The sequence below is a fragment of the Magnolia sinica genome, chromosome 5, assembly GCF_029962835.1.
Source record: "Magnolia sinica isolate HGM2019 chromosome 5, MsV1, whole genome shotgun sequence".
NCBI classification, from domain to species: domain Eukaryota; kingdom Viridiplantae; phylum Streptophyta; class Magnoliopsida; order Magnoliales; family Magnoliaceae; genus Magnolia; species Magnolia sinica.
Genome location: NC_080577.1, coordinates 43,872,139 through 43,900,086, shown reverse-complemented (window position 1 = coordinate 43,900,086; position 27,948 = coordinate 43,872,139). Strand labels below are relative to the sequence as shown.

Genomic DNA, 27,948 nt, shown 5'->3' with positions numbered 1-27,948 from the left:
GGTAGAACAAATTTTATATCGATCCAAAACTTCTATGACTCAAAAAGGGCTCAATGGTAGACATTCAATCTCCTGTTGATTTTTAGTGGTGTGGATCACCTGAGTTCCGTGTATGGCTGATTTTTGGGGTATCCCTATGTTTAAAGGGGACCCAAAAAATGCACGGTGTAGATGTTCGACAGCGTCAGTTCTTTTCCTTTTTCTTTTTTTTGTGATAATTTTCATAGGTGGGGCCCACATCAGGACGATCCAGTCTGCCGGTTGGATTCCTGGGCTCGGGACAGGTGTAATGAGCCCAATATTGGATATGTTTTGGTGTGTAGAAACATCACAGCGGGCCCTAACAGTTTAAATCACCCAAAACCACTATTTTCTACATTATGGCCTGCTAGAGATTCAGATTGGCTTCATTTTTTGGCTCAACCCTTAAAATAAGCTGGGAAAAAGGGTAAATGGTGTGGATCAGATACATTCATCAAGGTAGGGTCCATGTGTGTGGATGGTGTGAATATATATAAAATACATACATCATGTGGGCTCCCTTGGTGCACGGTGTGCATTTAACACATATACCATAGTGGGTTTCCACCGTCCAGATAGCTGGATGGTGGATGGCATGGATGGAATGCATACATCTGGTGGGTCCACACGTGTGGCCCACCTGCTTATATCAAGCTGACATTTGTGTTTTCCTCCAATCAGGCCCATCCAAATAGACTGCCATGTGGGCCCACTCGGTGGATGGCATGGATAAAATACATTCATCATGGTGGGCCACAAAATATGGAAGAGAGATAGAGAGAGAGAGAGAAAGAGAGAGAGAGATGGTGTAGTAGAGGGACCCCGCCACTATGGGCTCCTCATATGATTACAACACATACATCTAATTAGGTCCCATCTCAAGTGGGCCATCAAATTGAAAATTAATGGTAGATCACCCACTGATTGGCTTTCTTCTTTAGCTCCTTGGACTCCTCGGCTCCTTAACTCCTTCTTTAATGGAAGATGATGAAAGTTGGATGGCTAGGATGGGAGATGAGGGAGTAGGAAGGTGGGCCACACTCTTAGCTCTATCTTAGGGGGGGGGAGGCTTGGAATTTTCCACCCCTTTGGTTGCTTGGGAGTAAAGAGAGAAATGAGAGAGAGAGAGAGAGAGAGAGAGAGAGAGAGAGAGTGATGGGTGATGGATGAAAAGGGATGGGTGATGGGTGAGTGATGGGTGATGGGTGAAAAGGGATGGGTGATGGGTGATGATGGGTGTGTAAGAGATGGGTATGGGTTTTGTTGACTTTGGGTGAGAGAGGGATGGGTAGGGTATGGGTTGTACTTGACTTGATTGATTGATGGATTGATGTAATGTTTGGTAGAGATTCTCTAGAAGTTGCAAATGCGTGGCATTTTTTCAAGATAGACGTTGGCCCACATCTCCTAGCCCGGGTATCGCATTTGCGCGCGAGACGCAACGTCGGAACCGCGGCGATGGCGCGGTCACTAGGGTACAAATTTTGAGTCGAGCCAACTCCGATATATGGGAAGTGACTTAGGTTCACGTGCAATTATCGGTTACAGGTCGCGGGTCACCAAAATTTGATGGGAAGGATCATGAAAGTTTACAGAACGGTACTGTCTAGAATACGGGCTTTACAGGTTTCAAATCAAGTTTACCTCCAACCAGTACAACCTACACAAGGTACCTAACATGTCTCCACGAGCCATAAGTTTATGCCCCACACAAGAGCAAGGGTCAACACACAACACCCAGGTTTTATGCCCTACACAAAAGAAAAGAATCCACACAAGGAACCTAGGCTTTTAGGCCACACAGGCCAAGGATCCATATAAGAACCCTAGAGTTTATGCTCTACGCAAGTAAAGGTCAACACACAACACCTAAGTTTTATGCCCTACACAAGAGCAAAGGATCCACATAAAGAACCTAACTTTTAGGCCACACAGGCCAATGACCTACACTAAGGACCTAAGTTTATGTCTTATATAAGAACAAGGGTCAACACACAGCACCCACACGTACTCTCCCGTTGGAGGCCTCCTATGAGGACTTAAAAGGGGTGAAAAGCACCTTTGACCCAAACCTATAAAAGGAATGATCAAAAGGGTCTCTGGACTCTAATAACTTACAGATAAGTAGGTGAGCCTCATTAAGCACTTTAATGAAGATCTCCTCCTTGATGACAAAGATTCTTCAGCTCCCTTGATCCACAACACTTGATGATGTACCAATAAAGATGATGGGTTGGGTCAAGGTTATCTTGAAATCCACTCTAATAAATATTACCTATTAAAGCAATGGAGAGATTTCAAGGTCTTAGGCATTTAAGGGATCCCAGCTCAAAGATTTGTCATTAAGGTGGTAGCTGGATGATCCTTGAATATGGAAGTTCATTCTCCAATCCACTCTATTGAATATCAATGATGAGGGTGGATTGAAGGATGAACTCCAATGAGAAAAAAGGGCTTATGGTAGATGATATGTAGTTACTCTCTCAAAGCTCTCTCTCTTTTTCTCAATACAGCAACTAAGAAAAATCTCTCCTTAAATGGATAAAAAGTTCCAATGGTAATAAAGATGTCAGATTCTAACTGAGTTCGATATCATTGGGCCTGCTTCGATGTCATCGAATGTATACTTTCAATGACATTGAAACAAGGTTCGATGATACGAACTCTACTAAAGTACATACCTGAAACTTTTTGCCTAAGGATCGATGCCATCGAGCATGCATCGGAGTTTGAATTCCGATTTCATCAACAATCTGTTCGATACATCGATCATATTCACATGATTTTCAAAAGAGCTTGCTAGACAATCTTTGATCTATTTCAATGCTATTAAACATGTATTGATTTCATCGATATTTAAATTACGATCATATCGAGATATCATTGATTCCTCAGACATTTTCAGAGGATTTTCCTATTGAGCTTGCTGGACTAGTTTGGTCTGAATTTGATAACATCGAAGCTCCCTCGATATCATTGGAATTTGAGTTCTTATGACATCGGGGCTCGCTTCGAGTCATCGATAAATATGAGATTTGCCCTAACAACACGCTAGACACAAACCAGCCAGAATTTGATTATATCGAGGTGTCTCAATGTTATCGAAATTTGAATTCCGATGATATTGAATCGTCCATCGATTCATCGAGAATTTTGTCCAAAGATCAAGTTGGTTGCTGGAAACAAGAGGTCCTCAATTCGATGATGTCGAGTACTTTCTGAGGACATCGATAACAGGTGTTCGATCACATTAATGTGATATTGATATATCAAGAAAGGTTGAAAACTTAAAAATTTTCCTGTTTTGCAAAATAAGTTTTCATACTAAAACACCTTTGTTGTTCTACTCATTTTAAGGGTTCATATACCTGGGTGTTTTGGGGCATGAGATGTGAGGCTTAGTTTACCTTTGATGAGTTTGGAGCACACATCCAATTGAGGCAGACGCTTGATGATCTTCATATGGGGTCCACTTGTCTTATCGACTCAACTCTTACGCTGATTGACAAACCAGGGCACTTTCAGGGCTCTCAATAGGGCTTTCCGTGGTTGCTTGTTTGGTTGAGCGTATAAGATTCCGACTTGACCTTCTTCCATGGGTCGATCCTTCTTTCCCCATAACATCAATGATTTTGTTAAATTGAAGTTTCATGGACTATTTTTCAAAAAATCTTCAAAAATAGGTATTTATACAAATTTTTTTTTTCCTTTTGAATCTCTGTTTTTATGATCAAATATAATGTATTCTTCAAATTAGAAGATATGAATGTGCATTTTACAGATTATGCAACTGATTTTTTTAATTTTTTTATTTTCAGACTATTTTCGGCTAATTTTTAAAAATTAAGAAGTTTTTTTTTAATCTTTTTCTGTTTTAAAGGTTGAATATGATGTGTTAATCACATTAGAACATATCAATGTGCATTTAACATATTATGCAACTGATTTATATTTATTTTTTATTTTTTTAGTTTTTTATTTTTAGAATATTTTCGACCAATTTTAAAAAATTAGGAAAAATCATTTTTTCAATGTTTTTCTATTTTAATGGTTGAATATAATGTTTTAATCATATTAAAACATATCATTGTGCGTTTAACATATTAATCAATTGATTGTATATATATTTTTATTTTTTAATTTTCGGACTATTTTGGGCCGATTTTTTAAAAATAGAAAAAAATTATTTTTGTTCAATCTTTTTCTGTTTTAATGGTTGAATATGGGATGTTAATTATAGTAGAACATATCAATGTGCATTTAACTTATTTCACAACTGATTTTATATATTTTTTATTTTTTTTTGTTCAAACTATTTTTAACTGATTTTTAAAAATTAGGAAAAATAATTTTTATTTAATATTTTTCTATTTTAACGGTCGAATATGATGTGTTAATCATAGTAGAACATATCAATATGCATTTAACATATTATACAACTCATTATATATATATATATATATATATATATATATATATATATGTATGTATGTATGTATGTATGTATTTTAGATTATTGACTTTATGTTTATATTTTCTTATTTTGTACAGGTTTTGGAGCTTCGTAGGTAGAGTTAGGCATCGAGTCGAGTCGGACTGGGTTAGGGTTGACTTGACTCGATCCAGTTTTGAAATAAGCTTAACCCAAACTCGATCCGACTCGATACCGAGTCCAGCATGCCTGACTCGATCCGAGTCTGGTCTGGCCTGGACTGATCCGGACCGAGTCTGATCTGGTCAGAAGTACCGAGTCAGGTCGAGTTGGCACTGAGTTAGATTGAGAGATGAGGGAGGGAGAGATCGAGAGAGTGAAGAGGAGAGAGAGGAGGAGGAAGAGGGTGATGGTGGTGGGTGGTTACCAGGCTTGGAAGATGAGGAGGATGAGGGAGGGAGAGAGAGATTTCGGGATCGTGTTGGGGTAGGGTGCGGCAGTAGGGTTGCAGAGTCAGGTTTCAGATCGAGTCAGGTCTAACTAGATCGAGTTTCAGGTCGAGTTACTAGGTAACTCAAAATTGACTCGGTTTGAGTTCGGATGGGGTGAATTCTCTTGGTTCGAACAGACTCATCCATTTGGTTCATGTCGAGTTGGATCTGAACGAGTCGGACGAGTCGAGTTAGCCGGATCGAGTCGTCTCGTGCCCACCTTTATTCGTAGGGCTTAAAACTAAATTTCTTCTTTATTGATTGGATTCAGAAGTTCAAACTTTATTTCATTAATCTATTTACGTTAAGTTTCGAGATTTAATTAATTCATTCTCATATAAAAACTATATTTAAACTTAGAGAATTGAGTAGACTCTCGCATAGGCTATATCTATCTAAGAAAGTGTCTGTGTTTGGCCAACAAGGAAGTGGGGATATTGAATGGCAATATTGTCATAGGGTAGGTGGTACTAGGCACCAAATGAAGTACAACTGTTGCGATGGACTAATAATTGGTGGAATTACGTGAGTCAAACAACATTTGACACATCAAAATGGTAAAGTTGCGGGATGTACCAGAGTACCAAAATAGATAATGACCTTAATGCAAGCCAGTTTGGATGAGTTGAAGGGGAAACATACTATTAGGCAAAAGAAGAAAGATGAGATTTTAAAGGCAGCCCGACAGAAGGTGTTTGGTCTTGAATATAAGTGTTCATAATGAAAATATCATTAATTTTGATGAAGATTCAGATTAGGAAGTAACTATAGTTAGGAGAGAGCTTGCGCTTTGCTCGAGGAGAGGAAGAACATTGGTGCATGTTTGGCGTGAGGAGGTCTATACGTGATACAGAGGGGTACAGTGGGAGTGGGAGTGGGAGTGCAGTTGGAAGTTTGACTGCATTTCCAAGTGGGGGTGGGTGTAAGTTAAGTGGATTACGACGTATGTTTGGCAGCCAACAGGATGTATCTTCATGTGATGCCCCTATATATTTGGAAGAAGAAGTAAATGAGCCCAAGAGACTCTCTGTTGATCTAATCTTATTTAGGAAAGAATCAACTAAACAAAAGAATACAAAATAAATGTGGAGTAAAGCTTTTATTGAGAAGTTAGGTAGGGCAACAACAAAGTTATTTATACATGCCAACATACCTCATAACGTGGCCAATTCTCCGTATTAGCAGGTGATAATTGATGCAACATAAGAAGCATACGAAAGAATTAAAGTTCCCACAACTAGGCAGATTAGGGGGAAATGGACGGATGCAGAGTATACGGATGTGAAAGCATACATGGCTACCTTTAAATCTATATGGCGAACCAGAGGATGCACAATCATGTACGATGGTTGACTAGCTCAACTAGACATAACATGATCAACTTCATAGTGTATCGCCACTTGGGAATGGTGTACCATAAGTCAATTGATGCCTCGACTAAAACAAAAAAATGATAATTATATATTTTCCCTAATGGATAAGTGGTGGATATGATTAAAGATGAGAATGTAGTGCAAATTGCGATAGATAACGAAGCAACATATAAGGCTGTAAAACAAAAGTTAATGATAAAGAAACCACATATATTTTGGTCACCATGTGCTACCCATTGTATTACTCTTATGTTGGAAGATATTGGGAAGAAGAAGAGTGTTAGGGAAATGGTCGAAAGGCCAAGATAAGTAACAACATTTATTTTCAATCATAATTAAATAGTCACAATAATGAGAAAGTTCACAAAGGGACGATATTGTTGAGGCCTGTGGCGACTAGATTTGCAATAAACTTTATAGCCTTGGAGAGTTTCACTAGCATAGGGAAGAGTTGAGTGAAATATTCGCTTCCTGGGATTGGTTCAACACAGAATATGAGAATAAGACATCAGGGACACCGGTTGATGTTGTAAACACTAAAGGGATAACAAATATTGGAAAAAGGTCCAAAGGATCCTAAAGGTGATATAGCCATTAATGAGGATACTGTCTTGTTGAAATAGACGAAGTACCTACCGTGGGCTTCCTCTACGATGCCATGGATAAGGTAAAGTTAACAATTAAATGTGATTGCACAAGCTGGGATCTTATTGGAAGATGATCGACAAAATATGGACAACACAACTCCATCATGATGTTCATGCATCAGGTTACTACTGAGATCGTAGGTATAGATATGCCCAATCATTCATTATGAATAATGAAGTTTACGCCGGACTAAAGAATATGATAAAGAGATTAGAGCATGACTTAGATATGCAAATAAATGTGTTAAATGAATTAGATATATTTGAAAATCGTATGAAGATGCTCTTTTACAGCATGTAATATCTAGGTTTCAATCGGATGAATGGTGGATGAATTTCACAGAGAGTACAAAGGCCCTTTAAAAAATTGCAGTAAAAGTTTTGAGACAGATAATATTTTCTTTTAGTTGCAAAAGGAACTGGAGTTGTTTTGCACATATTTATTAAAAAAATATGAATAGATTGCAGACTAGGACATTGGATCAACTTGTCTTCATGCACTACAATATGAGCCTAAGAATGAGGCGACATTATACGAGCATTACAGACACCAGTGACACGGACTACTATCCAATAAACTTGGAGAATATTTATGATGAGGATGACCCGCTTCTACTTTAGTTGGAAGCAAAGGAAAAACAAATTGAAGAGAATAGTGAAGAATTGGAAGTTAATGACCCAATAATATGCACAACGTAGCAAGAGAGTTATATAGCTATGTTGGACACAGAAAGATGGGCAACTTTCATACAAAGTCCGACTCAAGTTCAATAGAAGAGTACGAGCAGTAGTAGCAACGAAATTGTGTCGGTTGATCGCGATGGTGGTGGTGATGACAACCCTAATGTTAGTACCACTTCCGATGTTGCTTAGTACACCATACAACCATCTACAGATCACGATGTCGATGAACATCAATAGAGTACACGAGGTCAGACTTATGAGTGTATTGAGTCACGATACAGGTAGCAGGAGGAGGCTACGTTTAGTAGTCCACCGAGAGGTCTGAAACATCAGCAGGCCCATGGTCCCAGGCATTATGATGGATATTACTATGGCTAATGGGATTAGAATTATATGGAGCCTGTTCCGTCACATTCATTTTGGAGAAGTCCTCCTAATCCATGTCCATATAATTATAACTATCTATATCCAAATCTAAGTTGCTCATCACAGATACATTTTCAATCTTAAATTCTTCACAGCTTGAGTATAGGCACTAGTACGACTATTCAACAGACACTGGTGGATATCTTTACTCAGGGTCGAAGTTGTTACTTAGTCAGGATTAGTCATCTTTTGGTTTCGTTGACCTGGTCTTTCCCTCTAGCACCTGATATTATGGATATGTAGCACCTATTCCACAGTCACAGATTGATGATGACGATAATGTGGAGGTTGAGGTCGAGCAACCACAACAAAACAAATTTTCATTTTGGTGGTGAGTGGTGACTCGTGAATTTTATTATGGTAACTGTAAGTATATATTTTTATTAAGGTAAGTATTGCTATATACCCATTAATCCATTACCCACACATTCACCAAGCAAGCATATACTTGACACTATCAAACTTGTACTTAAAATAACTCCCCTAACAACCAATCAAGTAATCGTTAATCAAGTTATAGGGGAGTATATCAGACACTACTATTTTTTTTTTATTATATATTCTTGACTTGATGATGAAAGGATATGATTCATAAGATAAGAAAAGCTCTGACATGTTAAAGTCTTTACAATATAATAAACACTGTAATTTATGTAAATCCTCACTCCTTGGGTATGTTAATATAGAATAAATTATGAAAAATAATTACAGACACCTACACATATGAGATATTTTGGTATTACATTCATTATAATATATCAATCATTAATATTAGATAGTTAGAAAATTAAATATATGAATTTTGTGGTTAATTCTAGGTTGTCAGCTTCATAAATTCATTAGACAACTCAATACATCTTTCTCACCAAAGAGTGGACTGTTACACAACTATAAATATGTTCAAAATTATAAATGAATGTATATTTGGAATATTTAAAAATTTTCAAATTTAATGGATATTTTTCTAGATTTTTTTGACAATTTTTTTTTGACTGTTACAAGGCCCGTATAGGTTGTTACCCCCCGTATCAGCCAATACGAGCCATAACTGTATCGGTAAAGGTGGGGACCATTACAGCCACTATTACCACAATGGCACAACTTGGCCACACCTAATCTACTCCCAACCATTTTAGCACTTTTGCGGAGCTAACGTTTTAATCTGGAGAGCTTTGAAACCAGTTCATGTACTTACGCTCATTTTTTTTTCATAAGTGCATCTTGTGGCTATTGGTCACCCGTGATGGTGTTTCAACACACAATAATCTGGATTTGATTTTCCATACTCCAAGGGGGCACATGCACTCTGCTGCCTTAAGACTAAGGTGTCAACAGGCCAGGTTTGGGTCGGGCTAGCCACTGTCCAAGCTTGGCATGTACTACTTAATGGAAGTCCAAATCCGGCCTGGGCTTGTAATGGACTAAAATCGTCTAACCCAAGCCCGGCCTGAAATGCTACTATAAAGCCCAGCTTGAGCCCGAGCCCATATGACTATTTGAATTCATTAACCCCCATTTGGGAGAGACAGTGAAGAAATGACGATTGCATGTTATAGGATGCTTGGTGGGGCCAACTGTGTGTTTATGAGTAATCCACCCAGTTCATCCATTTTTTAGATCATGTTAGGACATGGGCCTAAAATTGAGGCAAATCCAACACACAAGTGGGCCGTAGGACAGGAAAAAAGTGTGTAGGGAAATGACTGTTGTTGAAACCTCCCTGGGTCCTTTGTGATGTTTAAATGCCATCTACCGTCACGAGGTCATTCCTATTGGGATAAACTGAAAACACAAAATAATAGCTTGATCCAAAACTTTTGTGGTCCCACAAAATTTTTAATGGTAGACATTCAATCCTAATTGTTTCTTGTCTTGAGGCCTACTTGAGTTTTAATTACTAACCCTAGAGATACTAAGGGTCAATGTGCCTTAATTAAGGGAAAACACACATAACAAGCAATATAGTGATCTTAAGCTAAATGGAAACATTCAGGATGTTACACCCCTCCCAAAAATTAAAAAAAAATAAAAAATATGTCCTCGAAGTTTACTTAAGGTGCAATGTTGAAAAGTTGAGGGTATATCTTTCTGATGTCGTCCACACTCTCCCATGTGGCTTCCTCTTCTCTGTGGAACGACTAGAGGACTTTAACTAGGGGGATGACTTTGGTACGAAGAACTTGCTCCTTCCGATCTAAAATATTTACCGTCTCTTTTACATGCGATGCATCATCTCGAACCTCAATATGCTCCCACTGGATCACATGAGAATCATCTCACTCAATACTTTTGCAACATCCAAACATAGAAGGTATTGTGCACATTTAACAATTGTGCTGCCAAACCAAGACGGTACACTACTTCCTCAATACGCTGCAAAACCTCAAATGGGCTAATATACCGTGGGGCTAGCTTTCCCTTCTTACCAAATTTCAGCATAGCCTTCATTAATGATACTTTCAGAAACACATAATCTCCCACCTCGAACTCAAGATCTCGACGCCTAGCATCTGCGTAACTTTTCTGTGTGCTCTGAGCGGTCTGTAAACTCTTACGAATAATTTCTATCTTCTCATAAGTAACTCAAACTATCTCGGGCCCAATCAAACTATGCTCACTAACTTCTGCCCAACAGTGCGGTGCACAACAAGGGTGTTCATACAAAGCTTTGAAGGGTGTCATACCTATACTCGCTTGAAAACTATTGTTATAAACAAACTTTGCGAAATGTAGGTAATCTTCTCAACTTTCCTTAAAATCTAACACACACGTGTGTAACATATCTTTTAGAATATGATTCACTCTCTCTATCTGACCATCTGTCTGGGGGAAATATGTGCTATACTTAAGCGAAGTACCTATCGCTTGCTGTATCTTCAACCAAAGAGAGGATGTAAATTGCACATCATGATGGCAAAATAATCGCCACTGGTACACCATGCAAACACACTACTTCACATACAACTTTGGCAAGTCCAACACTAAGGTAATGGCACGTGTTAGGATGAAGTGCACCGACTTAGTCAGACGGTCCACTATTAACCCATATAACATCATGGTTCTTACATGTTCGGGGTAGACCGGTGATAAAAGTCCATCAAAATTTGCTCTCATTTCCAAGTAGGAATATCCAGTGGGTCTACCAATCATCCCGACTTCTTGTGCCCGACCTTCACTTGCTGACATGTGAGGCATTTCGACACATATTCTGCATTCTCATGCTTCATAATATTCTATCAATACTGTTTCTTCATTTCCTGACATATCTTCGTACTTTCTAGGTGGATTGTCAGCTTAGACCTATGAGCTTTCTCCATCACTTCTCGCTTCAAATCTAGGTCATTCAGCACATATAGGCGATTGCGAAAACAGATTCCTCCATCTGTCCCAACTCACCATTTAGCTTTGCCTTCTCCATCTCCCTCCTTGGCTATCATCTCCTGAAGTTCCTTATCTTGCGTACTAGGGTCGGCTCCACTGAAATATTATTGAGGCACGTTTTATATTCACCAAGATTCAGCTTGATTATCAAAATCCATGATAAAATTCAACATCTCCCGCCTCTTAATAATACATGGCACGATCACTTGATGTGCCTTCTTCCTACTAAGGACACCTGCCACTGCATTGGCCTTGCCTGGATTATAACACAGTTCACTATGAAAATCTTTCAATGTTTCCATCCACATGTGCTAATGCATATTTAGATCCTTCTTCTAGAACAACTCAGCCTAGTGGCATGGATCCTTAATTCCTTATTCTCAAGTAAATCTTCTACATGATCAATTAATACCTTAATTCCTCATCCTCAACTAAATCTTCTATATGATCAATTAATACCTCCTCAACCGGTGATCAATTGGTTTGACCAAATATCAATGTAGCTGAAATTTACCACCTCTGGTCAACATCATAAGAAACCGCCGCTACAGCCGACCCAACGGCCTAGAGACACCAAATTGTGGAGCACTAGGGCAATTCGTCCTAGGGACCGATTAGCTTTGAGACCTGGGGGGCAACCTCATGAGCCATCGGTTCCACCAACAATTAACTTGGTTCCTCCTGTGGTTAATCTGGCCACTCGGGGATATCAAGCACCTGCTCATGTCCCTCAGATGGGTTAAGAAGATTTGATCGATCTAATCCAAGAGGTCGTAGGCCATCAGCAAGGCCAGCGCATAAATCAACCAACCTACAGAAAGTCCTATACATAATGGATAGATCGGCACTATAAGCTGTCGAGTGTATAAACCTCGAGTTTACTTTATTCTCAGGAGAATGTGATCAATCGATCATTTCAAATCATTACTTTCTGAAGCTCGTACTTTACAGAAATTCTCTTACTGGTACGGCTTTTATGCTGTACATTAAGGTACCACCTAATTCTATTAACATAGCTAGAGATGGAAGAAAAATTCAATGCACAATTTTTCTGAATTGAGCTATAAGTCTCAATAGTCGATCTACCCCCGTCTAAGACAATTGTCAAGAGAAACGTCTTATAAGTATATTGCTTGCTTCGGAAAGGCGAGGAACAAGTGCTTAGTCACCATGTCGAGGCCAAAATTGTTAAACTGACGCAAGACAGCTTAGATATTGAATTAAGAAAGAAATTTATAGGCATAGAATTCGAAGATCTATTTGATTTGTCCACTCAAGTAACCCATTATGAATGGCTCATCCGAGAGAAAAAACCAATGGAAGAATTCCTCATTAGGGACTTTATTATCAAGACCCTAACTTTGAGCTGGATATGACAAAAGCTGTGGCTAGAAAGTCATTTGACTGTCAATCTCTGACCAAGAAGGAAATGGTTGCTCCTTTCGAGCCAAAATACGAGGAAAAATGTTTTTGAAGTTGATAAACAATACTCATTTGACATTGCTCATGCTAATGAGATCTTTGACCCTAGAATGTTACAGCGTCTCTGCACTTTAGTAGTGTTGCCAACGGAAATGTTAAGATGGCATTACCTATCGGTATCACATTATGTATCGCATCCTTAGGATACAGATACGTATCGGTTATCACACGGGGTATATCTTTTATATCAAGTAATTTATCACACTTTTTGGAAAACATTAGGAAATACTTTTTTGGAAATATTGGGGAAATGGTTGATTTTTACAATGAAACTTCATAAATTGTTTGAAAAAGACCTTAATACACACTTTTAAATGATAGCATCTCAAGAAAGAAGTACACCTAATAGATTTTGTTTGTATAGGGTGTTAAGCTATTCATTGTTTGACTAAACTAATGCAATTATATTCCAATTAAATGCATTACATTTAGATTGTATGTAATGATCATTTCATCAGACACTCCTAAATACGTTGAAATTAGTCTCAATTGACAAAAAAAAAAAAAAAAAAACCATTTTAATAACTTTTTATTAATTTTTAATTAAAAATTATTTTTATTTTTTAAAAACTAACAAAGACTTAACAAATCACTAGATCAACCCTCATACATACTTGATTTCATGTTTAGAGTGCAACATTGCAAGTAATTTGGAAGAAATTGGAAAATTTTCAAAATTTTCCCAAATCGGACCACCTATAACTCAAATTTGAAATTAGAGTGTATGTGATGATCGTTTTATCAAATACTTCAAAATTAATCTCAATTGACAACTAATTGGAAAAAAAAAAAACAATTCAAAAAAAAAAAAAAAAGAAGCATGGAGAACAAAAAGAACCAATGGATATTGAAATCAAAGCTCAACTCCATGATTTATTATTATTATTATTATTATTATTATTATTATTTTAATGCAAAACATGAAGAACTAATCAATTTGTAACTATTTGACATTGATTTAACGAAATTTCAATTTTTTTTAAAAAAAAGGATCAAAAATTAAAAATGCTCACCGGATCAAACATGTGGGATATATCGGAATTACTTGTACATTTCATATCGCACAGGTAGGATACAAGATACATCATGAGATATATCGACTGGTATTGTTGATATTTAAAACATTGATGGGTAGATAAACATTACAAGAGAAGAAAAAAGTCCATGCTCACCCATAGCATGCATTGGGGATACAACTGCAATTTTGAAGCATTAAAAAAATAAGGAAACAAAAAAAACACAACTAAACAATATAGCAATATGCCCTACAACATATTATTTCATTCCCCGCCTTATTTCATTTGTGCTCACTGCATACTAAGCAAAATTAGACAACTCGGTCCTCGAAATCATGGTACAACAACATCACTTCCCTCTACCACTGCTTTCTTTTTCCTGAAATAAGTAGGATACAGGGATTTTTAGGAAAAAAAAAATATAAATAAAATCAGAGAAATCTCGCAACCCACCTTTCAAAGTGGAAGGACGGCCGCCTCAAGCTTTGGTGCCTCCACAGGTTCTTGGAGGCAAGGGTTGATGGGTAGCAGCTGGCATTGTGCATACTGCACCATCAGTTGATCCAAAATAACCAAAGCAACCATGGCTTCCACCATCGGCACAGCTGCAACACCAGCAAGCAATTGTTAACATGAATCTTCTTCCATGATGTTTAATTAGGTTAAATGTAGACCAAGAAAGCAAATGACAGATTGAAAGACGGGGGAGTTTCCCTATGAAGGAAGTTTCTGAACAGACCTCGAGGGACCACACAAGGATCATGGCGTCCTCGTGCAATGAGTTCAGTCTCATGTCGGTCTCTGGTCACTGTTTGTTGTTTCCTCTGCGAGTGTCGCATAACAAGTCCGATAAGAAAAAATAAAATAAAATTTAGCTGTCAGACTGACAGTGTTCGGTTTTCAATCCATGCTGAATGTACAAGTGTTCTATCAGGGAGTCCAACTTACTGCAATTGTAGAAGTAGGCTTGAAAGCTATCCTCATGGTTATCATTTCACCATTTGATATTCCACCCTACAAGAATTAGAAAAAAAAAATAAAAAATCATGGAAACCCAGGAAACACTGTACAGTTTGAATCTTAACGGACTAGTGAGAAAGAAAAGTAAAAAAGAAAGGAAAAGGGAACAGAAAATACCTGTATCCCACCTGAACGATTTGTTCTTGTTCGGATTTTTCCATCCTCATCAGTATAGAACTCATCATTATGCTCACTTCCCGTCATAAAAGTACCTACACGGATTACCTCAAGACAAATTACTTACAACATAAAACAAATCCCAAACTGATAATAGCCAATGATCTCTTGAAGATAGCAGTTGAAATCATTGTTGGAAGTTAACGACCAAATTATAAACAGTTTGTTTCTACTTTTCTTTCACAACTAATCAGTAAAAGATACGTTTCTGTACCTGCAAATCCACTACCAATTTCAAATGCCTTGGTTGCTGGCAATGACATGACAGCTTTGGCAAGCTCAGCTTCAAGTTTATCAAAGGCCGGTGAACCAAGCCCCTGTAACCAAATGGGTCATCTTTATTAGACAACTACTGACTTGGGATTATTTCCAAACACGATGAAAAATGTATATATGCTTGAAAGGAGACTTTGCGAGTCAACAAAGGAGAGATTGAATTGAGTTGAATTCTTACACGTGGGACATTCCTCACAATGCAAGTCACAACACCACCAACAGAGTCCCCTCTCACTCGAACAGCATCGATGGCATTAATCATCTTCTCAGCATATTCAGGATTTGGACACCTGACGATATTACTTTCTACCTGGAAGAATTTCATATAGGAAGATAATTAGTAAATTGCAACAATAACACTATTAGCTGAACCTCAGCAAGAGAGAAAAATAAATAAATAAATAAATAAATAACCGTTCCGCACCTGTTCAAGTGTCACGGCCTCATTGTCGACCACTCCCTCTGGAAGTACAACTTTATGCACTTGAGATACATATGCCAAAACCTGAAAATCATCGAGAATATTAGGGCAGGGATGGATGCAACACACGACAAGGAGTCAACCAGTACCAATTCATGCATGTAATCCTGTGCATGCATCAGTAGCAAGATGTAATGCAAAAACATGTTTGACTATACAAAATAAACACAGATTAGACCAGAACATCAGAACCCTAAACGCGTAACTATAAAATTTCCTCGGGCGTGAATAGACAAGTTCAAACACAAACAACAAATCAACAATATTAAAACATGGACAAGCTGTTAAAAGATGATACACACTACACTTATATACATGCATAACACTTCACCATGCATTGAATTGCATACTAATTTGGGATTTGGGGCAAAGATGGGTACAGCAGCTTGTGGAAACGGGACCCAGCCAAACTCATCTCAATAAAAGATAGTTGCAGTCAGAAACTTAATAAACACACCTCAGTTCCTGACACCATCTTGAGAATCTTCTTTGCAACAGCTCCAGGTATTACTCTCCCAATGGTTTCTCTGGCTGAAGATCTGCCACCCCCCTACAAATTCATTTCCAACAAGTTTTACAATGATGTTTATACATCGAATCATCTAAAGAATTTGGTTTCAATGAGCCACCATAATAGTTGGAAACATGAGGTTACCTGTACTGATCTCACACCATATTTAAAATCATACGTGGCATCGGCATGAGAAGGCCTATATGCTATGGACATTTCACTGTAATCCTGCAAAAGTTCACAGATGGGAATGATTTGAAGATACAATACAATAGATGATGATCATGAGGGATTTTGCTTTGGAACTTGTTTGGGACCTCATATTACAGAAGCCCCCTGTTCCCAAGGGATACTCACGTGACTTCTTTGATCAGTATTTGGTACAAAGACATGGATTGGGGTTCCTGTAGTCATTCCTGCATTACATAATTCTGCATCAGTCAACGAATTACTTGGAGAAAAATGCCATACCACAGCATGCAAGAAAGCAATGACTGGTAAAAAAAAAGAAGCAGCAGCAGCAACGACCTTCAGAAACGCCTGAAAGAATCCGACATGTATCAGTCTCTTTTCTTGGGGTAGTTATTCGGCTCTGCCCTGGCCTCCTGGAGACATTAATTTTGGAGTTAAAACTTGAAGGCATTCATCATCATTACCATCTTCTTCTTCTTTTTTGGCTAATTGAAAAGCCCAATATTCTCGTATAGCATGATTAGGTATTCTTAATTTCATCCCAGTTATTAGAAAAGGAACAGTATTTAGGGCACCTGGAAGCCCTAAACATAGATAAAAATACTGGTTAACAAAATATATCATGAACCAGACACCATGTTAAATAGGGATTTATGAGCAATATGTGATGCAGAACTACCATTTTTCTCATTTATAAAAAAGCATAAAAAGCTGAGAAAAAAATGAAGATGTCTGAATGAAATAAGGAGACACCAGCAACATATTTAGATATATTACAAAACAAAAAGAAAATGTTGTACCGGCGCTCAGGTTTTGGTTGAATTCCAAAAAAAAAAAAAAATGAAAAAAAAAGAGAGAAAAAAAGCTTGCTTTTAAACTGTTTCCTAAAACCTGCCTATGGTTTTGAAATAGGATAAAAAAGCCACTTGTTTTGATTTTGACTAACGGCTGTCAAATAACTCCATCTATTGTATTCCAAAAAGATGATCATGCCCTCTTAAATGTTTTGTTCCTTGCGCAAGGCTCACGGAATCCACTCCAATGAGGGATTATGCCGTGGACCCCACGATGATGTGTTTGCTTGATCCACACCGTCCACCCTTCCTTGATCATGATTTCGTAGCATGAGCACAAAAATGAAAAAGATCCAAATCCCATATGGACCAACAAGAGTTAACGGTGGCAATTAAATCCTACCATTACAAAATGCTATGGCCCACTATAATATTTTTTTACCATCCAACCCATTGATTAGGCAATGTGGACCTAAATTAAGGGCCCATTGTAATTCTTTTTTCTTTTTCATCCAACGTGTTTGGCCTCCAAGAAGTTATCAAAGGTAGGCATTTAATCCTTTCCTCATCCTATGGTGTGGTCCACTTAAGATTTGGATCTACCTCATATTTGGGCCTATGCCCTAAAATGACCTTGCAAAATGGATGGGCGGTGTGGAAATACCACATACATCATGACAGGGCCCACAACTTTTGAAACTCCAATGGAAACGTGATGTTGGAGGAGCGCCGCTTGGCTATGACCTGGAACCGGCGGAGGCAGATTTCCTACGTAAGGCTTTGGTAGGAAGTTCCAAGGTAGGTTAGTTAGGTGGGGCCACCATTTAAGGGTCCAAGACTGAAGTGGGCCACACGAGAGGAAATAGTGGGGATTGAACTGCCACCATTGAAATATTCGTATGGCCACAAAAGTTGTATCATGATCAGTTTTTTGTGTTTTCAGTTCATCCCAATGGGAATGACCTTATAAACGGTTTGGATGGGATATAAACATCAAGATGTAGCCCGGGAAGGTTTCAACAGTAAGCATTTCATTTCTTAGTTTTCCCTCTCGTGTGGTCCACTTGAGTCTTGGATCCGGCGCATTTTTTGTTGAATGTATTAAAATGAGCTCGCAAAATGGATGGACGGAGTGGATTACTCATAAACATCACAGTGGGCCCCACCTAGCTTCCCAGCACAGTAACTCCCTACGAAAGGCTTTTGCAAGAAACCCGCACCAGGAACCAGCGATGTGTGGTGTGGCCCTAGGAAGGTTTCGACGGTGGGTGGTGGTGTGGCTGTAGGAAGGTTTCAATAGTAGGTGATGGTGTGGCCCTAGGAAGGTTTCAATAGTCGCTGTCATTATCCCCACTTTCCTGCGGTGTGGTCCACTTTATCTGCCCCGCTTTCCTGTGGGAGAGGGGTTGCAACATTTGGGCATTCGGGCAAGAGAGAGAGAAGAATGGTTTTGCTGGGTATTTTGTTTTGAGGGCTTGCTTTAAAGGTAAAAATGTCATTTCAAAAATATAGTATGAAATACATACTGGTATTAGACTGTGTGTGTTTTTTAGGCTAACAGCAAAAACCATTGGCGAGTTTTAGGAAACAATTTAAAAGCAAGCTTAAAAAAAAAAAAAAAAAAAAAAAAAAAAAAACGTAATTCAACCAAAACCTAAGCATTTGTAAGGCATTGTTACAAATAAAAATGATGGCTCGAATCTCACGGACAGGTGCCAAGTTGGAACATGGGCAGCAAGTCACCTCTTCAATTTGGTTTGTGCAAATCACCTTAGCATCTCTCGAGTTGCATGGGCTAGACTATAGTATGAATTTACTAAACTAGGAAGTAACATCAGCAGCGCGTCCATATCCACAGTACATATGGCATACATGTACATTGATCAGTCCTTGAACCTTCCAGTCTGGCCTGATGCAGTCAGTTGATGTCCCTGTCCAGGACAACTTCAGATATTTTGATTGGGTTTAGAAATGATATTGTTTTTTTTCTTTTCCTTCCTTTCCTTGTTTGTTTCTTTCTTTCTTGCTGATGAAGCTTCAAGTTCATCCTCAGGCTTTTCTCACATTTCACACTGTAAAAATTCGCTGCTGAAAATTCCTCTTTGCAGGTAACATGTAATAGTTGTTCTAAGGGCATAGTGTGGGTCATGACCATGTTGGCATGTGAATAGTGTTGGTAAACATTAGCACTGGGCTCCCTTCTATCTTTCAGCCAGCTTCTTGGGCATGACCCCTCATGCATGTGGGTGCTCCGTGCTTAAGAGGTTTATCTAGCCACTGCCCCTCCATGATTGTGCTTGCTCATCCTTTGAGGCGTGGGTGGATGTAACAATTGGATCTGGGGTTTATATTGGGTGGCCCACGGCCTATTTTCAAGAGCCTGGTAAAATGGGAAGGTTGATGCCTGGCGGGCAGCTAAATGTAGAAGTTTTACCATTTAAAAGGCAACCCCAAGTTTCTGGAAAAACGTACGATGAGGAAAAAAATGGTGGCCTATAACTCTATAAGAGATCATTGCTAGAATGATAGTATACTGCATGAGTTTTAAGGGGGAAAAAAAGGACCATTGGTAGACAGATAGTATACAGAATTAAGGTACAAAATGGGAAACGAACTGCATTAATAATTTATCATAAAACTTAAATTGAAGATCCAGGAAAATAGTAAATGAGTAGAAGAGTGAGAAGGAAATCAGTAGTCAGGGATGATAAAAATGTGTTGCTGTTGAGTTACAAGAAACCCCTTAAGAATTAGTTTTGCCCCATTTTTGTTGCTATTTGCATGAGATGGAAGAAGAATAACAACAAAAGAGAAATGGATGTAATTTGTTAGAGAGGACAGAGTGCACTGGTTTAAGAAGACGAAAGAGAGTATTGGTTTGCATGGTTTGATAAAAGAACAAAAGAGAGAAGATATCAACAGATATTGCTAAAACCAAAAGTTGCCATAAGTAAAATAGACACCAATTCTGATGCAGAGTTCATCTATCACTCAACCATATAGCTGCAAGTAGCCAGGACTGTTCGCAGACTGGGCTGGGCTGGGCCAGGAAGAGGTCAGGCAGGGCCCAGCCCATTTAAGTCTAGACCCTCACCCAGCTCATGGGCCTGAAATTCAGACCAAGATTGGTCCACAGAATCAAGCATAGGTTCAGGGTCAGACTGAGCCTTGAAAATGGGAAGGTTGTTAAATATAATCCCATGCCCAGTATATCTCTATTTTCAGGCCCAAAAATATTGGGCCTAAAAAATAAACCCGCGCCTGACCAGTTGTGGGCTTGGCCAGGGATCCTGATGGGCAAACCCAGTCCATTGACATTTAACAGCCCTGCAAGTAGTGTTCATTCTCGATGCACGTGATCGCCACCAAGGAAGCAAACAAATGGCTCATACCTTAATCCTAGATCCAGTTGCACCAATATAATAACAGTGTGCTTGTGACAATGAATCTGACAGGTTAAAAGGAATACCTTCTATCGAGTTCTACTTGCATATCAGCTTCTGCAAGGGGAACCTGAGGAGGGCATCCATCAATAACACACCCGACACCTCCTCCATGAGATTCTCCATATGTCGTAATACGGAACAAGGTCCCAAATGAATTTCCAGTACCAGCCTGCACCTCTGGTATTTTAAGCACAGCATGTAAGATTTTAAACATTTCCAATCATGAACAGATAAAGGTGGAAAATAAATAAAGTACCTATGTGTATTAGATATCAAGCATGGTACATGGCTACGTAGAGAAAGAGCCCAACAGTAAACAGCAAGATGCTAATGATAACCAATCCCCTCCCCATGGCTAGTAAAAGTATGAAATTCTAAGACAAGAAATTATAAAGGAAAAAAATGATAAACCATAGGGGTGTTTGGATTCAGCTATAACCAAACAGGCCCTGTGTGAATGCAGTGGAGAGGCATCAGATTAGGAAGCCCTCCAAACACCCATATCCATAAACAGTTGCAAGCAAAAGAAATTGTATCAACTAGTTCAAGAACTTCAGATGAAGATTAAAATGATGAACTCAATTAAAATCTGCATTCTATATAAAAGAAAAACAGAAAAGGGCTCACAAAGAATGAAATCATGCACTGGAGAAGAGTGGTAGTAAACTAATTAGTCTTCTAGGATTCAAACTAAAAAACTTAGGATCTAAATGGGAAAATGAAGAGCCACGTCGGAGAAATTTCAGTTGAAACAAGACACAGGGAGAATTCAACAAACAAGGCATTAGAGATCAACTAACTTCGAGAAAATACAGCCCCAGCAAGTTTATCAAGATGAGGAACTTTACATAATAAATCAAAGAAAAAAAGAAAAAAATCCAAAGCTTATACTAACAATTTTAGACCAGAAAAGAAGCAATGAATATGATTGACACATATTAAAGCTCATGAAGCTTCTAGAAATCAAATCTATGTAACCTAATCAAGATTGGAAGTTCCAAAAATCGAAACAAAAAGACATTTTTCCCCATAGATGAAACTGTTTAGTTTAAAATCAATACAAAGGCCTGATTTCAGATTAATAAATCAAAACTGGACATCCCAATCGGTACCTAAAGCAGTTATAAACAACAACACAAAATCCATTTGGCAGCATAGATTAAACAACTAAGATGACAAGCAAGGGAAGTGCCTAGATTCTGCAGAGATCACTTGTGCAATCACATCCCATCCCACGGATGGACGCTCCACACGTGTGCACAAGAAAAGACATAATTTCCATTTTTAGATTGTTCTTAGTTTCCTTTTTTTTTTTTTTTTGGTTTTTGTGTGTGTGTGTGTGTGTGTGTGTGTGTTAGGAAATATGGTTTTGGATTTCGTATTTTATAGGTTTCTTATTTTAGAGATCTTTGCTAACAAGGAATTGCATTTTTACACTCTTTAGATTGTGCAAGGGATTTATCTCAAGAATGAAACCTTGTAAGCCTCTCCTTAGGCAGATCATATGAAATAACAGAGATAAATGATACTTCACTTTGAGAAAAATTTCTTTGTTTCTCTGCAATAGAATGTTGGGAGAGAGTTGTTGATCTCTAGTACAAGACTAGAGGGTTGTTGAGCTTGCACACTGTAATTGCTTATTTTCTCTACAAGCGGATCTTCCCCCACTTGTGTGTGCTTTGAACATCTTGCATTTCTCTACTTGAATTTCATTGCAATTAGTTTTTTTCTTCATCTGGTCGCATTAATCACCCAAGCAATTAAAATCACAATGCAAAACAGTTCAAAACAATAGAGACTGAGAACAGATTAAAACAGATAATTCAGCAGCCTAGTTTGAAATCTCTATTGTATCCGAGTTCAATCGAATCAGGATCTAAAGCAATTCGACAAAGCCTATTGAAATCAACATCCTAATTCCAAACAAAAACCTAGAAATTTGTAGAGATCAGGGTCAAAATCAATTCAAAACGGCAAACCAAAGAGAGATTCCACGATCCAGATCAGGAATTCAGTTGAGGATGTCTAAAAGAATATCGGAATCGATCGAAGAAGGAAAGGGATCTACCGAGCTTTCGGGGAGCAGGAGCGCGTCGGATCGAGATCTGTACGGACGGAACGGATAATCTCCTGAGATCTGAGGTTTGGAATCCCAGACCAGAGATTCCGTCGGTTCTCGTGGCTTTGAGAAAGGGTTTTGACGACAGAGACGACGCCATGGGAGTCGATCTCTCCTTTCCAAACGTCAGAAATGAGGAAGATGGGAAACGGGAAGGAGACTTTTGGTGGAAAGGTCTATATAATCTATAGACAGGTAGCACTCCACCTACCCCGTGCTATCTTTCCGCAGCCACTCCCTCACCAACCCCTTCACGTAAATGGTACGTGGACTCGTACGTGTACGCTTTTCAAAAATACTGACTTCGCACGTGGGAAATGGTAACTCAGACGGATGTGGATTGCGCGCTGAGTAACTCTACTTTCTGCTGAGTAAACTCCGCGAGGTTCACCATGATTTATGTAATTTATCCCCTCCGTACATCCATTTTATCATATAATTTTAGTGTTTGAGCCCAAAACTCGTGGGCTACGGAAGTTTTGGATCAAGGTTATATTTATGTTTTCCCTTCATCTCCATCTGTATGATCTTATGACCAGGTTGGATGACAAGTAAACATCACTGTGGGGCCAGAAAAGTTTCAACGGTGGAAATCATTATTCCGATTGTTTCCTATGGTATGATCCACTTGAGCTTTGAATATGATTAAATTTTGAGCTCAACCCTAAAATGAGCAGAAAAAACAGATGGACCGGGTGGATAAACCACACACATTCATGCAATTAAGTTTACTCAGCAACCTATGATATATGATAAGAGCATTCCCAGTAACTTAGTACGCAATCCCATTTCAACTCGGACATCTACCTACCTCGGTGGATCAGGGCCAGGCTACTGACGGCCAACTCTCTTGCTAAACCTGGCCCTATTTTGTTTTATTTTATTTTTTCTGGCCGAGCCTGCGTACGCGGAAGCGGATTAGCCACTGACAGGCTGAATAGCCTAACTAACTCGCGGACGCGGATTTCCTGGGAAAGCCTTTCCCAGGAAGTTCCTGTGCAATGATGCTGGGTGGGCTCCACCACCATGCTCGTGGGAAATATACTCCATTCATCCGTTTTTCTAGCTCATTGTAGGAAAAGAAACAAAAAATGAGGTGGATTCAAGACTCAAGTGGGCCACACGAGAGGAAACAGTGGGGATTCGGTGAGAACCGTTGAAACATTCTTATGACCATAGAAGCTTTGTTTCAGTCTAAATTTTCTGTATTTTCACTTCAGCTATGTGGTAATGACAATATAAATGGTTTGGATGGCATATAAACATCAAGGTGGAGCCCAGGAAAGTTTCAACAATAAGTATTTCTTTCCCAAATTTCCCTTTCATGTGGCCCACTTTAGTTTTATATCCACCTAAATTTTTGTCGCTAGTCCTAAAATGAACTCAACAAACGGATGAACGGAGTATATTTCCCACAAACACGGTGGTGGCCCCACTCAGCATCCTTGCACAAGAACTTCTTGCGAAGGGCTTTCGCAGGAAATCCGCGTCCCCAACTCGCTACTAAAGTGACGTCACCAAGTTCCATGGGCCCCACCAAGGATGAGCCAAATAATGAGGTAAATCCAAAGCTCGAGCAAACCCGTCATAAAAATAGTGGGAAGAGTGACACCCACTATTTGAACCTTCCCATAGTCCACTGTGATGTTTATTTGACATCTAACCTGTTCATAAGTTAACAAAAAAGGAAAACACAAATATTAGCTTAATCAAAAACTTTCATGGCCTGTGGAAGTTTTTAATGGTGGGATTTTAATGTAACACCCCGTACTTTTTAGTACTCAAGTGTTACCATGTCACCTAACTTAAGCAAACACTCGCGCTCATTTTAGTATCAATCCGACCGTTGAAAGCAATCTCCATCCATATATTAAGCTATCCATCCGTTATTATTCAAGATGTACCTCCACATTGACATAGGAATCTATTTTCTAGATTTCCATCTCTTGGATAAATCAATCCAATCATTCACCGTAGATTTGGAAATCTGAATTACGAGATCCACCGTTCATCAAATCTGTAATATTTCATTAATCGCTCTAACACTTGATTTCCCTAATCCAACCACCAGATTTTAAATTGAATTTTTAGGTTACAATTGGACAATTCTAGAAACTATTAAATACAATTTATACCATACCTACTTAGAATTCATGTTAATATAACCGTTTGGTTTTAAATAAGGTAAATCAAAATTCCATTTAGACACCTCTAAGAGATCCTAAAAACATAAATTGGTATCTTAGAAACAATCTAACCATAGGTTACGTGAATTGACTGTCGATCCGAGGACCTATCAATGCATTCACATTGTAGGATTCTAAGGAACCCAAATGATCATTTGTTTCGGTTTAATCAAATCATCCAACTATTGATCCTTGAGGAGAAGCCCCATGGACACACCAACTCCGATTTAAGGCCGATTTGATCGTTGAGTTAGGAGTCTAACTATACACCCACACCATCAATGTGCCTACAACACTCAAGTTCATAGCTCATTAATTGATCGTCCTTATCCCAACTTCTAGTAACGGAATGTACCATTGAAACCCACTTAAATAAGCCCTGAGACCCTTTTAACCATCAATGTTCAAAGGTAGAGTGATCTAACTATCAGATCAATGAAATTCCACAAGTGAAGACTTAAAATATAGGAGAATGGCCCACCTAAGCTTTGGATCTGCCCGATCCTCGGTCTGATGGCCCAATAGTTTTATTTGGGATGAGAGGACGAAGTGGATTTCACTAAACACTACCATGGGACGAAATTACTCACATGGGTGCCAAGTTGTGAAAGTAACCACTGGAATATATTCAAATAAGCTTGGGAATGTTCAGGAATGCTGGTGATCCGATCAAGAAATAATCCGACCGTTGAAGTGTCGGTAATCGCTAGTTAGAATCATGGAATTGAGTAGGATGGCCCACCTAAGGTACAGATCTGCCTCATCTTTAGTCTGAGGTCCATGATTGAAATAGAGGACTTGATGGTTGGTGTGGATTTCACATAACATTAGTGTGGACCCTACATTTTTTTCAATGTGCACCACAATGGGTGTGCACCCTCGGTACACTAGACCCGATCAAAACGGTTTGATCGAGATTTCTAAAAGAAGGAAGATATCTTCTTCCTTTTTCACTACCATGATCAGCACGTTTTGAACGGGCAAGCAATTGTTCATCTATTCAAGTTGTGGCCCACCTCCACTACCCACTTAGATGATCCAAACCGTCCATCTGATAGAGCGACACGGGCATGCAATCGTTCATCTATTCAAGTTGTGGCTAATTTTGGATGCTTTAGATAGCACGTGCCCTTAGGCTTAGTGGGGTATCATTTCGCTAGCTCCTATACCATCGATTATTGACCTACATACGTGATGTATGATGACTTGATCATTATGTTGTACGTGATGTACGCACGTGATGTGCTACGTTGATGACTAGTTATATACATGGGTGACGAGCCCAAATCCAATTGGATAAGCATCCCCAGGTTGATGTGCATTCACGCATCTATGCATTTAAGTAAGACTGCATCATGTATTGTTTTGAATGATTTATTCTTTAAAACTATGCTTGACTAATGTGGCGGTGTGTAATCTTGAGGGGAATTTACACTGAGCTAGTCATTTATTCATCAAATATATAACCGTACAGGTAGTACAGGGAGAGCTGGGTAGAAACAGACCGATCCAACGGATCCAGCCCAATCCGCCCCGATCCAATCCGAACAGATCTGAATCGAAGTTTAGGATTGGGTCGAATCGAGTTGGCCCAGTCAAATCTGACCATAAATCGGATCGAGTTTGGATCAATAGTCAATCCGGACCGATCCGACTGGATCCGACCTAATTCGCACAATATTTATTCAACACTGTTTGTTGTAATGTTGTCCACTTGAGATTGGGATATATCTCATTTTTACTTTAATACAATAAAATAATCTAGAAAAATAGATGGATGACATGGATGAAATAAAAACATCATGCTGGGATCCACATAGCACCGACTATCCACCATTGGCTGGTGGAAGGAGTAGCCAATCCCTTTGCCATGATCAAGGCTCGAGGTGCATCGAGCACCGAGCTACACAGGGAGGGGAACAGGTTCTATGCCGTCCAGCTCATGGGAAGTGGGAACTTCCCGTGAGGTCGAGCCGTGTGGGCCCCACCGTGATGTGTGTCGAACATCAACACCGTGCATTTAATGGGTCCCCTTTAAATTATGGGATATCCCAAAAATTAGCCATATACGGAACTCAGGTGGGCCATAACATCTAAAATCATATGAAGACATTCCTGAAACATATAAAAGCACTTAGCGGGGCCCACCTAAAATTGGGATGCATATGAAACTTAGTTTAACCCCTCATCCAAGTGGGACACACATAATGGATGGTCTGGATTGTGAACCACACCTTGGTGGGCCCAAAAAATGATCATTTCATGGAAGTGTAACCGATTGCCTCTGAAAGCGAAATACACCAGCTGTAACCCATAGGGATTGGCTGCCACCTACTAATGGTTGCTGGTCAGTGCTTTGTGGGCCCCACAATGATGTATTTGTTTCATCTACACCATACATCTATTTTTATAGATCATTTTATGGTATGATATTAAAAATTAGTTATATCCCAATCTCAGGTGGACCACATTGTAGGAAACGGTGTTCAATGAAGGTCGACCATTAAAAGCTATTTGGGGGCCATAAAAGTTTAGAATCAATTTGATCTTCGTTTTTTCCCTTCATCTGGGTTTGTATAACCTAATCAATAGATTGGATGTCAAATAAACAGTATACTAGTCCTTAGGAGGATTTAAATGGTGGATATCCAATTTCTATTGTTTTCATGTGGTGTGGTCCACTTGAGATTTATATCCCTCTCATTTTTGGTACAAAGCCCTATAATTATCTTTAAAAATGGATGAATGGAATCGAAGAAACACATACATCATGGTGGGGCCCACAGAGCACCG

At 39.0% G+C, this 27,948-nt stretch overlaps 1 protein-coding gene across 1 annotated transcript; it reads right to left on the bottom strand.

Moving 5' to 3' along the window:
• Nucleotides 1–14,010: 14,010 nt before the first annotated feature.
• LOC131245987 (chorismate synthase, chloroplastic-like) lies at nucleotides 14,011–23,172 on the bottom strand. The gene is made up of 14 exons (XM_058245822.1): nucleotides 22,919–23,172; nucleotides 20,874–21,027; nucleotides 16,947–17,023; nucleotides 16,776–16,834; nucleotides 16,563–16,646; nucleotides 16,365–16,457; nucleotides 15,851–15,931; nucleotides 15,605–15,736; nucleotides 15,365–15,467; nucleotides 15,091–15,185; nucleotides 14,902–14,967; nucleotides 14,693–14,777; nucleotides 14,407–14,558; nucleotides 14,011–14,332 (listed from the first exon to the last, which is right to left on the bottom strand). The coding sequence occupies exons 1-13, from the start codon at nucleotides 23,067–23,069 to the stop codon at nucleotides 14,410–14,412; spliced, it is 1,329 nt and encodes a 442-aa protein (XP_058101805.1). The 5' UTR covers nucleotides 23,070–23,172; the 3' UTR covers nucleotides 14,011–14,332; nucleotides 14,407–14,409.
• Nucleotides 23,173–27,948: the final 4,776 nt, after the last annotated feature.